This window comes from Daphnia magna, linkage group LG1, assembly GCF_020631705.1.
Source record: "Daphnia magna isolate NIES linkage group LG1, ASM2063170v1.1, whole genome shotgun sequence".
In the NCBI taxonomy this organism is placed as follows: domain Eukaryota; kingdom Metazoa; phylum Arthropoda; class Branchiopoda; order Diplostraca; family Daphniidae; genus Daphnia; species Daphnia magna.
In genome coordinates, this window is record NC_059182.1 from 2052749 (window position 1) to 2072765 (window position 20017).

At 40.7% G+C, this 20017-nt stretch overlaps 5 protein-coding genes, 1 long non-coding RNA gene and 1 other non-coding gene across 7 annotated transcripts; 5 read left to right on the forward strand and 2 right to left on the reverse strand.

Annotated features, from left to right (window-relative positions):
* Positions 1-119: 119 nt before the first annotated feature.
* LOC116936583 (protein Hook homolog 3) lies at positions 120-6568 on the forward strand. The gene is made up of 14 exons (XM_032943772.2): positions 120-353; positions 418-503; positions 573-645; positions 952-1054; positions 1292-1626; positions 1693-1864; positions 1938-2215; positions 2292-2456; positions 2521-2666; positions 2747-2884; positions 5387-5589; positions 5652-5932; positions 5996-6165; positions 6229-6568. Exons 1-14 carry the CDS (start codon positions 315-317, stop codon positions 6242-6244), a joined length of 2205 nt encoding a protein of 734 aa, XP_032799663.1. The 5' UTR covers positions 120-314; the 3' UTR covers positions 6245-6568.
* A 621-nt stretch (positions 6569-7189) lies between these two features.
* On the forward strand, positions 7190-9368 carry LOC116936589. The gene is made up of 5 exons (XM_032943780.2): positions 7190-7330; positions 7417-8251; positions 8334-8429; positions 8490-9059; positions 9155-9368. The coding sequence occupies exons 2-5, from the start codon at positions 8151-8153 to the stop codon at positions 9216-9218; spliced, it is 831 nt and encodes a 276-aa protein (XP_032799671.2). The 5' UTR covers positions 7190-7330; positions 7417-8150; the 3' UTR covers positions 9219-9368.
* Positions 9353-10028, reverse strand: LOC116936592. Its single transcript, XM_032943783.2, has 2 exons — positions 9714-10028; positions 9353-9646 (listed from the first exon to the last, which is right to left on the reverse strand). The coding sequence occupies exons 1-2, from the start codon at positions 9973-9975 to the stop codon at positions 9468-9470; spliced, it is 441 nt and encodes a 146-aa protein (XP_032799674.2). The 5' UTR covers positions 9976-10028; the 3' UTR covers positions 9353-9467.
* A 339-nt stretch (positions 10029-10367) lies between these two features.
* Positions 10368-11293, forward strand: LOC123475741. Its single transcript, XM_045178754.1, has one exon. The coding sequence runs from the start codon at positions 10427-10429 to the stop codon at positions 11258-11260; it is 834 nt and encodes a 277-aa protein (XP_045034689.1). The 5' UTR covers positions 10368-10426; the 3' UTR covers positions 11261-11293.
* A 138-nt stretch (positions 11294-11431) lies between these two features.
* On the forward strand, positions 11432-11503 carry Trnaa-cgc. Its single transcript has one exon. It is a non-coding gene; the product is annotated as a tRNA-Ala (tRNA).
* A 538-nt stretch (positions 11504-12041) lies between these two features.
* On the forward strand, positions 12042-12943 carry LOC116936594. The gene is made up of 2 exons (XM_032943784.2): positions 12042-12404; positions 12716-12943. The coding sequence occupies exons 1-2, from the start codon at positions 12113-12115 to the stop codon at positions 12844-12846; spliced, it is 423 nt and encodes a 140-aa protein (XP_032799675.2). The 5' UTR covers positions 12042-12112; the 3' UTR covers positions 12847-12943.
* Positions 12944-15217: 2274 nt separating this feature from the next.
* Positions 15218-19791, reverse strand: LOC116936595. Its single transcript, XR_004401780.2, has 2 exons — positions 15736-19791; positions 15218-15637 (listed from the first exon to the last, which is right to left on the reverse strand). It is a non-coding gene; the product is annotated as an uncharacterized LOC116936595 (long non-coding RNA).
* Between the last annotated feature and the right edge of the window lie 226 nt (positions 19792-20017).

Here is a 20017-nt window from a genome sequence, read left to right on the forward strand (position 1 = left end):
TATCATTACGTTACATTAAATTAATCAACAAGTCCAAGTTTCATTAGATGTTGTGGTGACAGATAGAGGGAGCTACGTGCTACGTCGCGTCGTTGTTGTCATTTATGCTTGCTTGGGTGGCCTTTCATGGCTGACGTTTCATGTTTTGTCCATTAACACATCTCCTCTAATATTTCTTTTGTTTTGTTTTTGTTTACATCGTAGTTCAAGTAATGCGATCCTTGCATTCGCTAGCACTCTAGAGCTTAAACGTTTGAAGAGCAGCTAGGATTAAGTTTTTTTATTTTTGTTTTCCCAATCCCTAGTGCAGAATCATGGCTGCACAATGGCAGCTCCATCACCTCTTGCAATGGGTAAGTCGATGCCTTTGTTATCCCCTATGATGCAACCCAATTAATTATTGCTAAATTTTCACAGCTCCATCAATTCAATTTGGATTCACCACAGCCTAATGCTGCCAGTTTGAGTGATGGTGTCACTGTAGCAAAAGTGCTGAATTTAATGTAGGTTATGCAATATGTCGATTAGTTGTAGGTATTTAAATTAATGTTTTTTTTTTGCATTTTTTTTAGTGACCCCCCATGGTTTAATGTTACCTGGCTTTCAAAAATAAAGGAAAATGTAGCTTCCAACAAAATATTGAAGGTAATTTCTGTACATGTTCTTTGGTATTTCATAAGACTAAACGAAGTACTCATAAGCTTTCTCTTGGTGATTTGCTCTATTGAAGCTATACCTATTTGACTCCTAAAAACCTACATTCTTTTTCTTATCTGAGCCCTAGTTTCCCTTCCATCCTCTCTTTCCTTTTTATTTATCATGTATGCCTTTGACAAAGAAAATACAATACTGGCGAAACTGTGTAATCGCCATTCACCGTCACGCTGCTGAACATATAGCACGCACGATTTGACCGCTCTGCCTAACTCTTTTTTCAATTGCCCACTCAAGGTTAGCAACTGGAAGAAAGTATTGGAACGACTTGTTGACTATTACGAGGTCCATTTGGGGCAACGTTTATCCGGCTTCACCATGCCAGACGTCAGCAAGATAGGTGAGCTACCATCCGATTTTGCCATTGTATTTTATTTGCTTTATTGCCGTCACTTTCGCGAAAGAATTTGACGTAACTCCTCCCTCCCTTGACCACATTTGGAAAGAGTGAGAAAGTTTGCGAGCCAGCCGTTTCTCTGCCGCTACTTTTTCTTCCCTGTTTTTTTTTTGCCATTTTCATGACAGTTGTTTCTGATGTCTCGTCGTGATTGTGGATTCATCCAAACTTGTTGTTTAGGCGAAAGCGAGGATGAAACGGAACTGTGCAGACTTTTACAGCTAGTGTTGGGCTGCGCTGTTCATTGTGAACGGCAGGAAGAATTCATCCAGGCTATTCTACAGATGGAAGAAGACGTCCAGCGTGGAATCATGGCTGCTATTCAGGGATTACCTGGTATCGATGAGCTGGCCGGCGGTTCGTTAGTTCCCAACGCTGATTCATTGGCCGTTATGGCCGGACGCAGCCCCAGTCAAACAACAGGCATGGGGTTCCAAAATTTGATGGCACAACTTGAAGCAGCCAATGAAGAAAGGAAACTATTGGCCAAAGAACGTCAAAAGCTCAACTTACAGGTAACCTCAATCGCGTGTGTCGTAATTTAATGTGGACAGCACTGAAACAAGCGACTATCGTTGCAGATATCAACTTTGCAAGACGAGATTCAGCATTTGCAGGCTGAAGTCGAATCGCTGCGATCAGGTGGTGTACCGTTAGAGAGCCTGGATAGGTCCGACGGAAGTAATCCGTCGGCACTCATGCAGAAACGTGAGATTGTACGCCTTACCGAGGAACTCTTGAGATCTGATTCTGGTAAGCCAACCCACATTTTCCTGACGAGTGTATCAATTTCATTCCTGTCCCGTTTTCCTTTTTATTAAAAAAGCTCGGGAAGAAGTCCGCCTACGTTGCGAGGCCCTTGAGCAAGAATTGGCGAGATTGCGTATGCGACAAGATGACCTGCAAAGCGCCGCCGAACAAACTCGAAGCCTTAAAGATGAAGTGGACATCCTTCGCGAGCGGTCGGCTAGACTGGAAAATGCCCAGTCGACTATTGACAGCATGCGCCGCAAAGTGGAAGAAGGGAACGAACTGAAGCGTCAGTTACGCAAGCTGGAAGAGAAGAATAGCCAATACATCCAACAAAACATGGAATTGGAAGAGGTACAATCACGTGATTAAATTTGTTCAATACTCTTTTTGAGGTTTCCTATTTTTATTCTCTTCTTCCATTTTCCAGGAATTGAAAAAGCTGGGACCGTGGAAGTCGCAACTGGAATTGCAGAAGAAGCAGATCGCCGAAGTTCAGGCTGCGCTGGACGACGAACGTCGGCGCGCAGACAAGTTTGAACTGCAATTCAAAAACGTGGTTGAGCGCAATGAAGCTCTAACGCTGGAAAAAGAGGTAAATTTTAAATGTGTTTTCACAGCAACATGTTTGTATGCTAATTTTCTTCTTCTTCGTGTAGCGTTTGGTCACTGAACGCGACAAGCTTATCGAATTGAACGAAGAATTTAAGTTTGCACAACTCAACAATGGCGCCATGATGCCCCAAGAAGGTTCACCTTCAACAACTGGGGTCGACACGCTCGACATGATCCCGCCCGAAATTAGGTATGTCTTCATGTTTGCCCATCCAAGGGCTTGCAATGGGATTTAACCGATGATTTCAACATCTATTCTCGCTCTTGCAGAGAGAAGCTGTTGAGATTGCAACACGAAAACCGTTTGTTGAAGGAGAAAAAGGACGGCGGCCAGGACGAAGCGGAGGTTTTGCAGACGGTCAACGCGGGTCTGCTGGAGCGCATCGGTCGCCTAGAAGCCGAGAACAGGTGCACATGTCGAGTCCCCTCCCTGCCACGAAAATCCCTAGTAGAGTGTCAAGGGAAGCCCTTGGTGACATCAGGCAGCATCGTGGCTAGTATCAAGGCCAGATTAGCGAGCAAACCCGTTTTTGCTGGTTCGCTCATGGCTAAGAACACCAATAGTTCCCAAACTTTATCACTGCACGGATCATCGTCGTGCTCTCAGTTGAGCTCTCACAATCGTCTAACCACGTCCGGCGCGCCAATGTCGAACGAATCCGCCCCTGTCGAATCGAAAGTTACCGTTAGCCGAGTGGAGCGCCTTAAAGACGCCTTTTTGAATAGCGATGGCTCCAGTTGCAATCAAGTTGTTCCCCAGTTGAGTACGCCGTCTCGAGTATTTTCCCGTTCAGTCAGTTACGGTTACGACAGAGCCCTAGGTTTCGGTGGCCCTATTGCAGCGTCCGTCCCCACGAGTTCCCAGGCATCGGACAAAAAGTGGGCCAGTTCCGAAAGCGAGACTTCGCAATTAGAAACGTCGCTACCGTCGAACAGCGGCCTAGGCGACCGCAGCAGTCTCCTCCGTCTGGCCGATCTACCGCATCGAAGGGAAAGTGATCCAGCCTTGTTCAAAATGGAAGTGAACGGCTATCATCAAGCGCAATCCCATAAACCGCCACCGCCACCGGTGGAGGCCGTAGTCATCACCAGAGACTCGTCACCGCGTGATGAGACCGATTCAGGCTATCGAGGCGGAGATTCGATTCACTACGAAGAATCCACCTCGTCGCCCCGCTATTCGCCCAACAGTAGCCATTTTGACGATGGAATTATGATCGACTTTAATGCCTTGCCTTACAAGAAGGATGTCAGCGGCAGTGGTGCCGGATTGCTGCGTAGTCCGCCGGACGATTCCATCGAGATCGACGTCTCCTTTCACGATGGAAGAGCCTCGTTCGATAGCGAGTCTGTTTCGGTCTCCTCCTTTTCAATCATCAGTGAGACGATCGTCAGCTCCGATCGTTCATTCGATAGATCCCAATCGCTTTTGTTGACTCCGCGCTCTTCTGCCCATCGCAATTCCGACGACACGAGTTCGCGGAAGAGCTTCGGAAAGTCGCTCAAGAAACGTAAAATGTTCAAGGCGGCAGCGAACGCGATGTTTTCCCTTTGCGGCCCTTGAAACAAAGAAAAACAGATACGAACAATTTTTCTCATGACCTAAATATTCACTCTATTTTTTCTATTATACATAATGTTTTTGCTCATGGCGTGTGTCTTACCCCGATAGAAACTTGTGGCGCTCGAAGTCGTTTAGCAGCTAACTATACAGCCCTGAGAACTGATTTTTCAGTTAACGACGATCCTAAAAGTCGGTCCCTACGTGCCATTATAGTAGACATTCCTCTCCTCTTTTTTTTGTGTGTTCTTTTTAAGCATTTACTCTAGAAAAATCGTATTAGTAAGAAATGGAGACTTTTAATTAAGGTTGAGAACGAAAGCAGGTAACAGGGTTGTGCTCGTATAAAGAAAAAAACAAAACAAATATTTTAGAACTTAAATTTTGCTCTGTGTGGTAGATGCGAGTACAGAAGTAGAAAGAAGAATCCCTTGCTTTCTCTGTGATATTCGGGTCCTATATCGATATATCGTACAAGTTCTCACCCATGGCCAATTTCTATCTCGTCACAAACAATAGAGACATGAAACTGGTCTTTCTCACCAAGATCTTCCCACCCCAATTGTCCTAACAAAAGAGAACTCCAATCTGTTAGAGTTTATATGCTTTATGTCAGTATTTATTCGAGATCTTTTCTACTCCGTTCGTCTTCTTCTCTTGTTTTATTTTTTTTTCTTCTCCCTAAAATGCAATGAAAAAGCATGGAAGGCAAAAGAACGTACTCAAATTGTGTAGCGATCAGAAACCGTGCCCGATTCGAGAGTCAATCGATGTGTAGTAGTATGAAAGAGAAACCTAATTAACTTTAGCTATCCAGTGTGAATGTATTATTATTATCATGTATTGCCAATACGCACAAACAAATGTTGTTCTGGTCGAAGGCGGGTGGTGAATTGAAAATATTTACTAAAAAACCTTAAGGGAACAAAAAAAATAGGGGGTATTTTTTTTTTTCTATTTACTAATCCAATTTCCAATATCGTTACTATCGTGTCTCCCAAAAATCTGTAGATGTAGTCGTTTACGTCAGCCTTTTGTGTGATTTTGCAACGAAACAAAAAAATACTCGTTCTATCTTTTTTTTTGTAGTTGATTTGCTACACAATTGCAATAAACTTTGTTCAGTAAGTAAATTTTTTCGGGATGGTTTGAGAAAAAAAAAAAATGCGAACACAAAAAAAAAAAAAGAAAGGGTTTGACGCAGTCCCCATCCGCCTTCGACCAAAACTATCAGGTAAAAAAAAAAATGCACTAGAAAAGGAATGAAGTTTTGAAATCGAGTTATTGAACAGGTGTACTGAATTGTTCTTTTGTGTTGTTTCGCTTCTGTGGCCATCTTGGTTGTTTAGGAAATCGACCAAGCGCGTGCTGGAACTAGAGATCCAATTGGAGAACAATCGAGTCGCATCGCCCGTGTCCAGCAGCGGTGCCGAAAGCCAATCTGATACGAAGGACGTTGCTGCTTTGAAGATACGAATCAAAAGTCTGGAGAGGGAGGTGCAACAGAAGAAACTCGAAGTCGAAAAGATGGAACACAGGCTGACTGAACAAAGTAAGGACAAATTGCTGGAACTTGTGTGTGTTGCACATTAATCTTCATCTTGCGTGTTGTAGTGGAACGTACAAAAGGAGCACAAGAAACGTTGAACCGCAAAGAAAATGAAATGCAAGCGATGGAAGAACGTTACAAAAGATACATTGAAAAGGCCAAAATGGTGTTGAAGACCCTGGATCCGAAAAACAATCCTTCGGCCGCTTCACCCGAGATGGCCGCCTTACAAGCCCAATTGAGAGAAAAAGATCGATTGATTGAACGGCTGGAAATAGAGACTGAAAGACACAAAGCTTTACGCGAAACTGAGGACCAACTCGTCACAACAGCCTTTTACAATTTGGTATGAAATTCAATCATCATGATAAACGATATCGTGTTTTTCTAATGACGTGAATTTGAATAGGGAATGCAACTTCAACGTCAAGCCATGGAACAACGGTTGGGTTCGAGCAATGCCGTCCAAAACCAAGCGATGGCTCCAGTGCCGGCCCCGTCTACAGCTGGCCAGGGTTTTCTAACACGCAGTAGACAAGCTGCCGTCCGTGGAAGAACTTCGAGCATTAATCAGCACGGGTAAGTAGCAGAATTTTCACTAATTTCAAACAACTTTTAATGGTTGGTTTTTTTGTATTCCAGAGAAACCTTCAACTAGATCACTTAACTCTTTTCGCCTTAGGGATTACTCGATGGGACATTTGTCTTTCCTTGTGATCACCCATTGATTTGTGTAATTTAAAATCAATCCCCCTCCCCCCAGACTAGCATCTTAATTGGGTCCGCAAAATCGGGATTTGAACCGTTCCATCACCAGTTAAACAAGAAGTTACTAAGAAGTTACTAATACACTTTTTTTTTTTTTGTTGAAAAAAGCTTTTCAGATTTGTCTTTGATTTGATGACTTGAAATTCCGGAATGAGGACTTACGTGTCCTTCATGGCGTGTCCCAGTACAAGCATTTCCCCTCGTGGCAAGCTAACCGTGTTTTTGTTTTGTTTCTTTAAAAACCTTGAAATCATTCCGGAGAGAGTGGTCAGGATGTCAAATCAGGGTCGCCTTAATAGGGTTAAACAGGAGGAAAGGAGCCAGTTTAAAATAGAACATAAATGCAACAGGGAAATTCCCATTGGATTGACGGTCGTTTTCAATCGCGACCTGATTAACTATGGTTGAGCGTCTAGCCCAATTTAGATTGTCTCGCCAAGTTCTTAAGAACCTTGTCCACCTAGACAGGAAGCCGTCCAGCTAAATAAGAAGTCGCCTTAAGCCATGAATGCCATTAGTGATCCTCTGTTTATATGCATCTCTTTTAATGAGCTTTGATTTTTAAGGTTAAAAAATGTTACAACAGGGAAATCATAACCTTCAAGAAAAGAACAGGAAAAACATTGAAGCCTTGAACTGTTTTTCTCTTTTTCTTTAGAAAGGATTGTCAAAAGAGGTTGTTGACATAACATGTTGTTTTATTGACTGTCAAACCTCTTTTTCAGAGAAATAAAAATATCAGCTATATGATTCTATGGAATTGAAATCTGAAAACAATAAACTTGGAAAAGCGACCTTTAAAACATATAATAGTTGTCATGTGTCTCTCTTATCTTGGCTTGAGTTCGAGACGAGCTTCCGAAAACGTTACAGCACAATTTCACTATGCATTCCGTGATGGGGCCATTGATTTTGTTGGCTATATTTGCGTGCGACTGTGTCACGAGCGAAGAATTTCTAAGGATAGAACTGGATGGTGAGTTGCCAAAACTTTTCTGTGTCACTAAATAGAACATGTGTGCATATTTTACAGTGTTATCTGTTAATCTGGGAATTCCGCAGACCGACTAAAACAGCGATACGCCAACGATTCGGATGACACTCGATTGGAAATGGACCAAGAGAATACGAAACAACCAATACGGAAAATTGGCGAGTCTTCAAGCAACGACATGTTGAATGTTATCCCAACAGATTTGTCAGAACGGTCCTTTCAAAAGTATTACGAGTTACGTCACAGACTAAAATTTAGAAAACTAGTGAATGTCAATAAAGAAAAAGATGCTCTGCCGGTAGAAAGTACTACTGTTCCAACAACAACAACAACAGAAAGGGTGACAACGTCAACTACAAAGACGATTGAAGAACTTCCAGCAACCACCCCTCTTGCATAAAAAGCAAGACCTTCCTGAAGACGAAGAGTTTCCCGAGCTAATGACAGGCACAGTCGATGATTACGACATTATCGTGTTTATGGATAAAGAACAACTGGAACAAGAGCCTATTTTTTCGCCTTCCGGTGTCGGATTCTTTCAAGGCATCGTAAATTTCGTCAGATGGTTAATCTTCCAATCGGCTGAAGTCGAAGTGGAAGATTACGAGGACTAAATATGCCAAACGTTTCTTTTTTTAAAACAATACATTTTTAAAAATAGTTTAGTAACAACGTCGAGTAAACGTTTCTTTTAGGGGCATAGAGTACTAGTTAGAAAGTCAAACGTTTATATAGAATACAAGTGATTAATTTTCAAGCTATAAATTTGAGTCAGTCGAGTGTGGAAGATAAAACTGTGACAATGAGTTTCTTGCAAACTTTGCAAAATATTTTCGGTAAAAGTGTCCTTGGTGCTGGAGAAAACAAAATCATAAAGACATCTAATCCTGCCTACAGAGAATGGTAAAAGCTTGTGTGTCTTTTCGTCCATTTTCTTGGTAAAAACAAGTGCCAACCTTTGTTTTTTCGTGTGTGTTTGTTTCAGGCAAGAAAGAATGGAAGCCATTTTGAAACCAGGAAAGAGAAGCTACATCATCAGAAGTCTTTGGCATGTAGAATGTTCTCGCTGCAATCACTACATGTAAATCATCTTAATTCATAAATATACGTCTTCATCTAAAACGCTAGTGTCTCACCATAGGTACCAATCCAAAGAGGAAACGTTGGTAGAACAAACAAGACTTTGCGTCGAAAACTACAGAGTGGCTTTCAGTGGTCTAAAAGATTGTTTTGATGGCAGAGATAAATCGGGAAATCCTTGGAAAACGAAATACCCTGCCCTGTTATCTAATGACAATGTTCACGTCATCAAAACACTTGAGAAAAAATGGACCAAAATGTTTCCGACGTTGGACATGAGTCCAGTTGCAGAGGATTTAAAATTTCTCGTTCATGCCGATCCGTACTTCCATCGAGCTTGCAAGTTGCCCGATACGCACGATCCGTTTCTTCTGGAGAATTACCAACGTGTCCTCAAATCGCTAGCAAAGATCGCGTCCACTTTGGAGAAAGCCAAGATTGCCGAGTTAATACTTTTGTATGTAAATGAAAAGACATTTTCTCTGGAACATAATGAGCCATATACTGTTACGTGCTGGGGAGAACCTGCTTACGCTTTTCTCGGTGGACCGTTGACTGAGCAACAGTTGACATGGATGATGTTTGCTATCAATATCGCCCATGTTCCAGAAAAAGAGTCGGACCAAATAAGGTACGTTTTGTGGCTAAGCGTCGTTTCGTTACAATAAGCTCATAAAGATGTTTTTCACAGCGAATAATGATTTCCAAATTGGGGATGTTTTAAAGGTACACTCACGACGATGAGACGGTTGAATCGCCGGTGGTCGAAGAGAACGTGGCGCCGTCTTAAATGCGAAACATCCTTCGTCATGTCATCACCGTTTTCCGCATACCTTCTACGTCCACAAGAGAATAAAGAGAATATAGGACACCTCGTAATGTAGTTTTTAAAACTATGTAAATCGTTAAACAAGAATTAGAAGACACAGTTAACATTGTATTGGTTGCAATTAGTATATAGGAAACATCAGAAGCAATTATATCGAATGCAAAGTAAACTTCATTTATTACACCATAGAATTTTTGCAGCTGATTTTCTTTATGGTTTCTTCATAGTCTGAAGCAACGTCTTCTCCAGTTTAATCTTTGTAGGGTTTTTCTTTTCACGCTCAACGGTCAAAGTATCGATCACCTCTCTCTTCAACTTCTTGGACGCCTTCTTCAAAAGTTTCAGAATCTTCTTACCAACATCTCGTTTCTTACGACCGTTTGCATCGTCTGTCACAGAAAAAAACAAAGGCCGTTTTATAGAATCACTCGCTTGAAAATTGGAATTTACACTTACCAGACAATCCAGTTGATTGGCTTAAAGGATCTTCGCCCATGATGAACATGTTACCAGTAACATCGTCCACCCATTCTCCATTGTCTTCGACGGCCGGAGCAGATCGTGGCAGATCGTTGTCGTCTTCATCGTTCAATCCCATAATGTCTGGATTAAGGGATACGTCATCCATCCACTCACCATCATCACCAACAGGACGGCCGTTAGCTGTCAGGATAACTTGAGTGCAGAATAAAATGGCAAGCAAATAGGAACCAGTCATTTTCTAAATGCGTCGAATGTCGAAGAAAGAAGCCAACTGCTGTAAAGATGTCAGGTACTTGTGGCTTTATTTATACGGATGGGTGACAAGAGAAGTGAAGGTCGTTTCCGAAAATCGTTAGCAAGCTGATAGGACTTTCCCCAATCAAGCTTTCTTTTCGCGCAACCTTGGGGCAAGAATCAGCTAAAACAGTCCCGGTCCCCCAGGTATATTTCCTGCAATCCTTTTGGTCTGCCAATGAAGGAGAATATCGATTCGACGAAAAAATAATGAGACCCTTCTAGAGCGATACGTAGCCAACGGGCAAGCCATCCGCTTTTTTCCAAAAGATTGTTCGCTTACAACACCCGGATCACAGACTTTTGCGTCGATTCGACCCTTTTCTGGTAATTCTATTGTAGTGGAAGCTATTGAAATAGATGGATAAAATACGGTGTTTGTCGATAATGTTATGGTGAAAACATATTTGTCTGAATTTCTGATGCAAAACACGTACATCGTATGCTCAGCGCGTACGCTCCGATGCGTTATCAGCCAGCGAATTTTTAATAACAAACTCGTTCGACTTACTTTTCGGTATAGAATTGCAACAAGTTATCAAATAATGGTAGACATTATTCGATCCTTCATATCTGGGTTTTTTCAAACAGTCACACCCAAGATGGTCTATGCAAATTTAATTGGAACTCAGGATAGAAATATGATTTACCGTACCAGCCATCCCAATTGCATAGCTATCGCCATCAGCATCATTGGTTTCATATTTTGGAAGTGCCACAAAAAGAGGATGCCTAGCAGTCGAAAACAGGTAGAGGTAAGTGTCGAGGAATGTCCCATTTGCTTAGAGCCGTACGTGGATAAATACTGGCTGAGCTGCTGCCACACATTCTGCTACAAATGTCTGGTGAAATGGACTCGCATTAAATTGCAATGTCCCATGTGCAGACATCCAATCACCGATTCAATTCCCTGGATCAAAGACTCTCCGTCAGATGAAATCAGCGATTACGAACCAGATCCCAATGTTGATGCCGAGGACGACGAAGTTGTAATTTTAGCTGAACAACAACCGGATGATAACTGGGTTTTATATCTTGACGATGAAGCAATCGAAATGCCTATGCCAATATCGGGAAGTAGGGTGTTTGTTGAAGTACTAATGAATACCGACGAATTTCACCTTGCGTTATTGGACGGTATTGGTCGCATAGTCGGAGAACATCTCGACATTTCAAGGTCTGACTATGAAATTCTTTTCCTTTCAAACATCGACCTACGTGTATAACCTGAAAGCTTTCTGATGGTCGTCTAAATGGACCTTAAAATAACTTGCCCTTTTAATCAATACACTTACATTAAAAAACAAAGCAAACAATCGCAGATTTTATCATTTTAATTGAATAAGAGAATTTTCTTTAAAACTATATTCTCTGTATGTGCGGAACTTAAACAACACGGGGTTGTAACTCAGTGGTAGAGTGCTCGCTTCGCATGTGAGAAGTCAGGGGTTCAATCCCCCTCAACTCCAAGTTTTACATCGTCGATCGATCAAAGATTTAAATAAACCGTACAGAGGACGAATAAAAACAGGACATATTTTTTTGGAGCAATTCCATCTGAACCAAACTAAATTCATTGCTTGTGCTATTGTCCTTGTTTTGACCGAATGATTACATCGTGTACGTGACTGGCCACACGCTAAATACACGTCTAATCCGTCATTTAGTTCGTCAATTGCTGATAATATCATAGTCGAGATATTTTGTATGAGATTAAGCATTTTGAAATTCTTTATATTTTACTAGCTGGGTAATTAAACAATGTATTCGTAAACCAGCAGCAAAATGGTAAAAACTTTCAAATAGCTAGGCAATATAAATTTTTACGAGAACTGCGGCTCCGTTGAAGGCCAACATTCTAACACAGTTTAAGGAAAAAGTTTCTCCGCGTTCTCATCCTGTTTATTTGCGTCTTTTAATCCTTTAATAATTCGGAACTAATGAAAGAAAGCTTATCAACAATTACCAAAGCTATATTAAACGAATCATCCCCGCAATTTTTTCGGGCGCTTATAAATACGAGAAACGAAACTGTCTTACTGAGTCCAACTGTTTTACTGGAACGAAAACGTATCATAATGGCAAGATGTTATCTGCTAGCGATTCTCCTGTGCAGTCAACTCGTCGTGTCTACTCTTGGCCTTCCCGTGGCACCTGGTGAACCGTTGGACGAAACTAACGATGGCCAGCTAATTCTTCCGATTGCTGATGGAGAATCGGACAACAGCCAAAACATCGCGTCTCTTCCCGTTAATCCAATCAGCGAGGACTCGAATGAGGACAAAGATGCTGAATACGCAGTAGATGGTACAGCATATCAAGCTGAACTGATGGCTATCGAACAGGATCCTCTAACACAGTCTTTGCCAGGTGAGTGATATCGATCAAATCATTATTTTTGAACGAGTTAGATTTTTAAAAAATCAAAACATTTTGGGTCAAAATGTTCATAGTTTTGTCGGAACATACTCAGTTCTCTTGTGCTAAGCTTGGATTCATGGATAATCTATAAACAAATTACTACGGTTTTAAAAAAATCTCATTCTGATAATCTAACCGTTGAAATGAAAGTCGCATTAAATTTTAAGGCAAATGTTGATAATGAATTTCAGTATCAAGAAATGTTATTTGATAAATGCCATACAATAACAAGTCTAAAAATATCTGCATTTCTCATATAGATGAAACAAAATCGTACAGGACTAAACGTGGACTTTCGAAAAAAGGAAAGAAGATCGTAAAGAAAGCTGTTCAAGTCGTCGGAAGAATTGCCATATCTTATGCTGTGGGTAAGATTCCTCCGCTGTTTTGATGGAATTTAAATGTGATCAGTGAATACCTGTACTACACAGGACAACCAATGTTTATGCAATTAGAAAATACACGTAGATTTATGCATTCGTTTAACATTTCAGAGTTTATTCATTCTTCATTTGAGACAAGGAAAATGATGTTCTTGTAGTGAATGCTAAATTCCCGGATAGTGGTGCACCCCAACGGCGGGCAAACACAATTGACAACCTTGCAAGGCATTTTCGAAAAGAAAAATCAAGCTTCATAAATTTCTATTTCACATACGCCCAAATCTAAGAACAAGAAAAAATAACGACTCCATTTCGTGTTCTAACAAGCCATGACCTGTTGGGTCTTGGAGTACATTGCAAAAATCCAATACAAAATGATGTGTCATGACCTTTTTGGTTCGCCTACCCGAAGGCCATTTCACGCAGCCAAATAGGGGAGGGCTCCATTTCCGAAACAATTGGCATTTGCTACATCCCCATAAAACATGAAAAGAAAAAAAAACTTGTTGCTGTGGAATGTTTTTAAGTCTTCACAGTCCGCATCGCCATTCGGCCCTTTTTTTACGATCTGGCCAATGTTGTGCTGCTGATGTAATGCCCCTTTTTTTTTTCCGATCGGGAGCAGGTCATATTAAATGACGTCATATCCGCAGCTCGAGGTCGACTCTTTTCTCTCTCTTTCTGCGCACAAAATGACAACATCGTTTGTCTTGCCAACATTGTACAATCGCATATATAGTCGTACAGTTCATCATTCCGTTTCCTCAATTATGACCGTCCGCAATGCGCTTGTTTCTCTTTCTCTTACCAAGCAAACTCATTATCATCTTTCTTCTTTTCGGGTATCATCATTATTACCATACGTGATGCGGTTCCTTGATTTTTCCAACCAGGTGGAGCTTATTAAAGGTCTCGTTAATTCGAAAGAAAACCTCTCCAAAAAAAATAGAAATGTAATTGTTTTTTTCTCCGTCTTAATAACGTCATTGCCCTTTTTCTTTTCTGGGATTCACGCAGAGTGCGAAGGGCACATGGGTCTAATGGTGTGTATAGCTGTAAGCAAATGTAAACCGCTATATTTGTTAATAATAGGGGGCTCTGCGTTGTCGTTAAACGACCAACAGCAGACCCTGCCATTACAGCGCCAACAGGTGTTTCCGGCTGTCACCTACTTTCTGTTGTTGTCGGACAGTTTTTTTGTTTTTGTTTCGTTCAACGCGGGCAGGATTTTAAATGGCCATTGGTTTATAGTCTTCACGAAATTTTACCGTCGGCAATCATTTCGTCGGTTGGGTTTATATAAAGCATTTAAGCATGGGCGGTGTGTTTGGTTGATTCGGTAGCGACGCTTGCGTGATAAAAAAGGGAATGATCTAAACGACCCAAATCGTGGATGGTTAAAAGGACAAAGTGTCTCATGCCGTGGCTAATGAGCGGATCGAGATAAGATATAAGCCAATGAGGTCTATCTAAATTATACCGACTTTCTACGCTATCAAACGTCGAAAAAAAAAATTTAATGTTAGAGAAAGAAGGGGAAGAATTTTCACTCAGGATGTGACATCCCATTTCACGAAATTAGTAAAACGATCAATTTCGTGCTTGATGTACCGCATAGAAGTCTATAGGTGAATAACTGGTTAGTTGAGGAAAAGCGAATATCTTTAAGTGCAACACGATAATTACGTGTCAAAAAATATTGTGTTCCCCTCGTGAATGTCTTATTAACATACAGCCCCAATCGCCCTAAACAAAGAGACCCACATTTTCTGCTTTAGTTATTCGTTTATTAAATTATAAGGAGATCTATATGGGTCGGTTAATAACGGTGGTTGCTCTCTGCGGGTAATATCATAAAAACTATCGCCATTACATTAAACATTGAGGTTAATTTCATCAGACAATAAAATCCAAAAATCATGAAAAAAAATACAAAAAGAAAGTGGAAATTGAAAATTCGAATGTCTCTGGCCTTGAGTTCATCAGCCGAGTGGATACGAGAGCCAAAAGAGCGCGATGATACCCAAGATATGAGCATAGCCTATATATCCACGTGAACCACATCCTTCCGCCGCTACCGCTGCTTACAGCGGTTGCAGCTGTATATATACGACAAACTAAAAAAATTCCGTGTCATGTGTGGGCCGCAGGATCTACGCTTTCTTCTCCCGAACGCCCCAATGTAACAAGTATAAGCAAAGCACCAGCAGCTGTTTAAATATAAACGAGAGAAATAGAAGCGAGCCTCGCCCATCATCAGTCTCTGCGCTGATGAGTCCCCCCTCCACTCGACTCAACGATGGAAAATCGAGACAGATAACCATAACACGAGAAATTCCTTTAATTTTTGTGTGAGGGCCGAGTGATGCTCAGGGGAAGTTGAAATGAATTACCAAATGTATTGTCGTCTTGTATGTGTAGTATAAGTATGTTGTAGTGGGCGCTGTCTATAAATATGCTGTAAGATGTAATTCGAACCGTTTACAAATAGCGGTATGTGCATATTATAGTGTATATGTAATAACATCCATTTATATTACATAAACATGTTGGGTCTTGTCTTCCCATCTGTTACTGAACATTTTCTCTTGATTCATTTGCATTCTTTCAAGCTGAGTTTTTTACGTTAAATAATGATAATGTCTGGTGATGTGAAAGGGAAAGCCAATTTGCAACCGTTCCTTCTCGAGTGTTGTGACGCGTTCGTTGAACTGCATTTCTGTGCTGTGTGATGAGCAGCAAACTCGGCGGGAGATCGGGATGACTGATAATGAGCCGCTCGGAGGTGATCATGTCAATCTAAAACTCAAGAAAAGAAAGAAAGACGAAGGGGAAAAGAAACGGTTGTGAGAAAAGTTATTATTTCATTTGAGCTGCAAAAATGTTTGATGACTGACGATGATGGAATGTTCCAGCGCTTCTTCAAAAAACGTGTGGTGAAAGAATTAGATAGGGGGTGATGGGAGACGACGAATACTTGCGGCGACATACTTTGCATTTATTGCTATAGACGAACTGCCTTTTATACCGTGACTTGCGAAACAAAATAGACGCATTTGAAAAAATCATTCGAATCGACTTCAGATAGTCGGCATCTCTGTGTATTACATGCATAAATGTAATTAGTGTTTGAAGAATAAATTGGCGTCACTCTCTCCTCTCGCAGATGATACACACGATCCGATGCTATTAGTTGACGTTAGTGGATGTCACGCCTTTCTCTTTATATTAATGCAAATTCGTTGGTGAAAGAGAGAGTTCATTATATTGACAACAATCCAGTAAAAATAAAAAGAGAGAGATGTGTATATACCAACCCCGTCGGATGAAATCAGTTTTGATGACAGTAAATGACAAAAGAGAACGGCGTTCGTAAAGGAAGCCGCCATTTACATTTTCCCGCAAAGTCATTCTTTCCCCAAAATTTAAAAGGGATTTGCTTATAATCTTGACAGCTAAAGTGTGTCAATAATATTCGGCTCTTTCAAATAAGTTCCAGTATTTTTTTTTTGACAAAAAAAAATAGAATCTGGCGAATGAAAGGAACTGGCCCACAACTAGGACAGTCTAGTTCTTCTACATGGAATTCATATCGTTTCTAAAGGGACTGTATATACCCATGTTCTTTTGATTGCCAGATCCATATTTCATCCAATTTTATGGCTGCAAGAATTTGTTTCGCCAGTAGCAATGTATATAGACCGCGTGCATAATCCATGCAAGTCCAATAACATCGTCGTCCCGCTTCTCTTTTTTCGTGTTGTCCCGTCTGTTTTGTGCTCTGCGTGAAAAAAAAAAGGCACAGATGGCGTGCAGACGGAATGAGTATAGCCTACTATGTTTTTCACCATCACTATCCGCATACAACGTTACTCACGATCCGCTACGTCATTGAGCGGGAGCTGCTATATAGTTGTAGCGGTCGTGACTTCTTACCTGCCCATCTCTCAGCTTTACGTTTTACCTCGACCGCGATTCGTGAAAGAAATATATCGATTTTGTTTTAAGGGATAGCGATGAATTGTTTCTAAAGATTGAAACCGATATTCGTATAGATCGTTCGTACTCTATTAAAAGTCTGTGTTGAGATATAACGAATCAAAATGGTTTGAGTGCAACACACAATAAATTCTGTACATCAAGGGCAAAAGGTAAGGCACAAAGTCAACTGTCATTCAAAGCCAAGTAGTCTTCGTCACGCAAAGGTGGAAGCTTTTCTTTTGGCCTCCGTTTCTTATTGTAAAATGCTCGAATTGATGAGAGAGTGTAAAATATAAAAAAGGCTTCTCCATAATTCCTGTGCGCAAAGGTATATCATCAATCTACCGAACCGTTGTCGTGTTGGTTGACACGGCATGGTTGTTTTTAAAGAAAAGAAATAAAAATTTAGACAATGATAGCAAACAATCTGGCGTCGCTGTATGGGTCCTAATCATAAATAAATCACGGGATGTGCGGCAGCAGAAGTTTCGTGACTCTTTTTTCTCAGTTGTTATTTGCATGAAAAAGCCTATAGCCAAATTATATTTGAAGTTGTACAGGAAAAAGAAAATCATAAAAAAAAAAGTTCGCGAACATTATAATTATGTATGCAAGTATTTAAAATAAAAGGCTTTTCTCCGACCCATTTTGATTGTAAAAACGCATTTCGCAAAAACTGGTTCACGGAAAATGTAAACGACCGGCGGAGACTTTTGTGCGTCGTAGAAAACTGAATAAAAATTCGCCGACAACAGCGAAACAGCTCAGGTGTAATAGAAAACTAAATGATTATGATTATGCGCACATTTTAAAGAACAGAGAGGCCTGATGATGCTCTACGGATGGAAGGAATTTACAGCCGTCAAAAGAAGCCCAGCAACGCTGAAAATGAAACGCGCTAACAGAAAACACGGGTCGCTAATTTCAAGTCGCTTTCCGATGCAAATATTTACAATCGCATCGCTGCCGGCCAACAACACAACAAAGTTCAATGGAAGTTTTAGGATTTTCCAAATGGAAGTGAAAGTCGATTTATCGTTTTCAGACTATGCGCAGTCAATTGTTTGATTGCGTATATACAATTTTTTAAAAATTTCTTTTCTCTTTTTCTTTTGCAACCAGCAAATATTGTCGTGAGTATATTCAACCATCGTCGCCAAAAGAAGGTTCACTCCCGCGGTCGTTGTCGCTGTTCTTTCGCCTGTGTAGACCCTAATATTCACGTCGTTTGTGATTCACGATGCGGTCGTCAGTCTCTAACTGAGCGGCTGCAGTTCGCTGACTCCCGCGTTTTCTTCTCGATCGTTGCATTCGGTGCGAAGCACATTAGCAAAAAGGCGAAACCTTATTTCACGCTCTGAATGCGTTCTAGCACTGCGCAGATTAACGCGATAATTCACAGTCGTTTTTTTATATATGCACATCTTTGCGTTCGTTCGCCAATTTTGGCAGAAGCCAACGTTCCCACTATTGAATAACGAAACTTCTGTGACGTCATTTCAATCATCTTTTTATTTGGGCAAAAAAAAAAAATGGAAAGATAGATGACGAAGACAAGAGAGTAAACAGTCGCTCATTATTATTATGTTCGTGTCGATCGTATAACAAAAGACGCGAGCCGTTTGAGAAAGAAAGCGGAACGTTAGTTTTTCTTTCTTTTTTTTTTAAATCCGACAGTAAAGAGAAATTCAACAATTTTTTGTTCTTCTCCGGTCAGTTTTACGGATCGGCCCTTTTTTTTTGTTTTGTTTTTTCCTCTCTGCTCAAACAGGATATGACTGGGCTTGCTACTACGCGGCCAGCTGCTCGCTGTTGCTCATCACGACTGCGTTACAAGTGCAGAGCCTATCCATCAAAGAGCTTGTTGATGAAGCTGATGGCTTGATTGGAGCAACAGCAGTTTTCCTGTTGAATTTCTCACAATTTATTGTAATTATAATTTTTTTTAATGAAAAAAAAAAAAAAAATTTGAAGGGTTTTTACGCGGAATTTCGTTTGAACGGAACAAAAAGAAAAATATGGCGTCAGATGTTTCCCGTTTAACGTCTTTAAACAAAGGTCGTCTTTTTGTTTTGTATTATACACGAGATGAAGAGAATGTTCTCTTATTACGGTACTCAAATGTGTTTTCCTTTCGTCATGCGTGTCTTTTGCGTTATGACGTCGTCTTCGTCTCGACAACCCGTCGGGCTAAACGGGCAAAGAAAGAACCGCGTTGCGCACCGCGGGAGGGCACCGACAAGAACGGACTTGACGAGGGAACACTTTGAAATGGTAAAAACTTTTCTATGGGTTATATATCGTAATATTTCTCTATTCATTATTATCATTTTTTTCCCTTTTAACCTTTTATGTCGCACAATGAACGGCTACGTAAGCGACTTTTTTTTTCCCGTACATTCCCGACCGAAGTAAGAAACATTTTTTATTTATTTACTTCCCTATTGGTTGACATATGACAAAGAAGTGCGTTGTGTTTTTTTTTGTGTGTGTGTGTCGTCGACTTCCGCTTTTTCTATGAAATCAATTACTAACTGTCGTGCATCAGCGTGGGGCAACGAACGAAATTTCTGACAAATATTTGTCCATCATTCCTCTAGACCACCGTTAACCCCCCGTTTCTTTTTCAAGTTTGTTTTGTTATGCGGCATGCACAACAGCCCGTAAATCACGACCAGCGAAATTCTTCATTTTCTAGCCGAGTCACGTAAACAATTAGATTTGATCAACCCAACAGTTAAGAATATTTTTCATGTCCTCTCGTACTTCCCGTACAACTCCGGAAATTTGTTCTTTTAGAAAATAAAGAATTCCACGCATGAATTTCGTTTCGTTTAAGACTCGGAAGTTTACTATTTATATTGTTAATTTACTAAAAAAGAAAGGGGATCGGTAGTGTATCGTCTGCCATGTCGTAACAATTGGTGACGCAGACTTCATTCACAGGAATGAATTCATCAACTCGTCATTTCCCCGTTGACCTAGAAGGATCGTACTTGAAATGAGCCACCCAGAGACCTTTATAGTATTAGACCGTTTCAGTACCGATAGCGTTTCTGCAACACTTCCATTGCTTTAAAAAGCAATTATTTACGAATGAAACTAGCATAACTTATTGTTGAAATGCTCGACATACAAAGACCTTTACAGCTCACTGAATAGTTTCTGTGATTTGCAATCCGTTAGGAGGATTTTGGC

What these genes read in the sequence shown, in the direction of transcription:
- LOC123475741 (XM_045178754.1), top strand. Translation starts at nt 10,427, where the DNA reads ATGGTGAAAACATATTTGTCTGAATTTCTGATGCAAAACACGTACATC.
- LOC116936592 (XM_032943783.2), bottom strand. Translation starts at nt 9,975, where the DNA reads ATGACTGGTTCCTATTTGCTTGCCATTTTATTCTGCACTCAAGTTATC. An exon ending in CCAATCAACTGGATTGTCTG is followed by an intron (nt 9,647 to 9,713) that starts GTAAGTGTAAAT and finishes TTTCTGTGACAG; the next exon opens with ACGATGCAAACGGTCGTAAG.
- LOC116936594 (XM_032943784.2), top strand. Translation starts at nt 12,113, where the DNA reads ATGGCAAGATGTTATCTGCTAGCGATTCTCCTGTGCAGTCAACTCGTC. An exon ending in TCTAACACAGTCTTTGCCAG is followed by an intron (nt 12,405 to 12,715) that starts GTGAGTGATATC and finishes TTTCTCATATAG; the next exon opens with ATGAAACAAAATCGTACAGG.
- LOC116936589 (XM_032943780.2), top strand. Translation starts at nt 8,151, where the DNA reads ATGAGTTTCTTGCAAACTTTGCAAAATATTTTCGGTAAAAGTGTCCTT. An exon ending in AATCCTGCCTACAGAGAATG is followed by an intron (nt 8,252 to 8,333) that starts GTAAAAGCTTGT and finishes TGTTTGTTTCAG; the next exon opens with GCAAGAAAGAATGGAAGCCA. An exon ending in TCTCGCTGCAATCACTACAT is followed by an intron (nt 8,430 to 8,489) that starts GTAAATCATCTT and finishes GTCTCACCATAG; the next exon opens with GTACCAATCCAAAGAGGAAA.
- LOC116936583 (XM_032943772.2), top strand. Translation starts at nt 315, where the DNA reads ATGGCTGCACAATGGCAGCTCCATCACCTCTTGCAATGG. An exon ending in GTCAAAAGCTCAACTTACAG is followed by an intron (nt 1,627 to 1,692) that starts GTAACCTCAATC and finishes CTATCGTTGCAG; the next exon opens with ATATCAACTTTGCAAGACGA. An exon ending in CGCCTAGAAGCCGAGAACAG is followed by an intron (nt 2,885 to 5,386) that starts GTGCACATGTCG and finishes TTGGTTGTTTAG; the next exon opens with GAAATCGACCAAGCGCGTGC.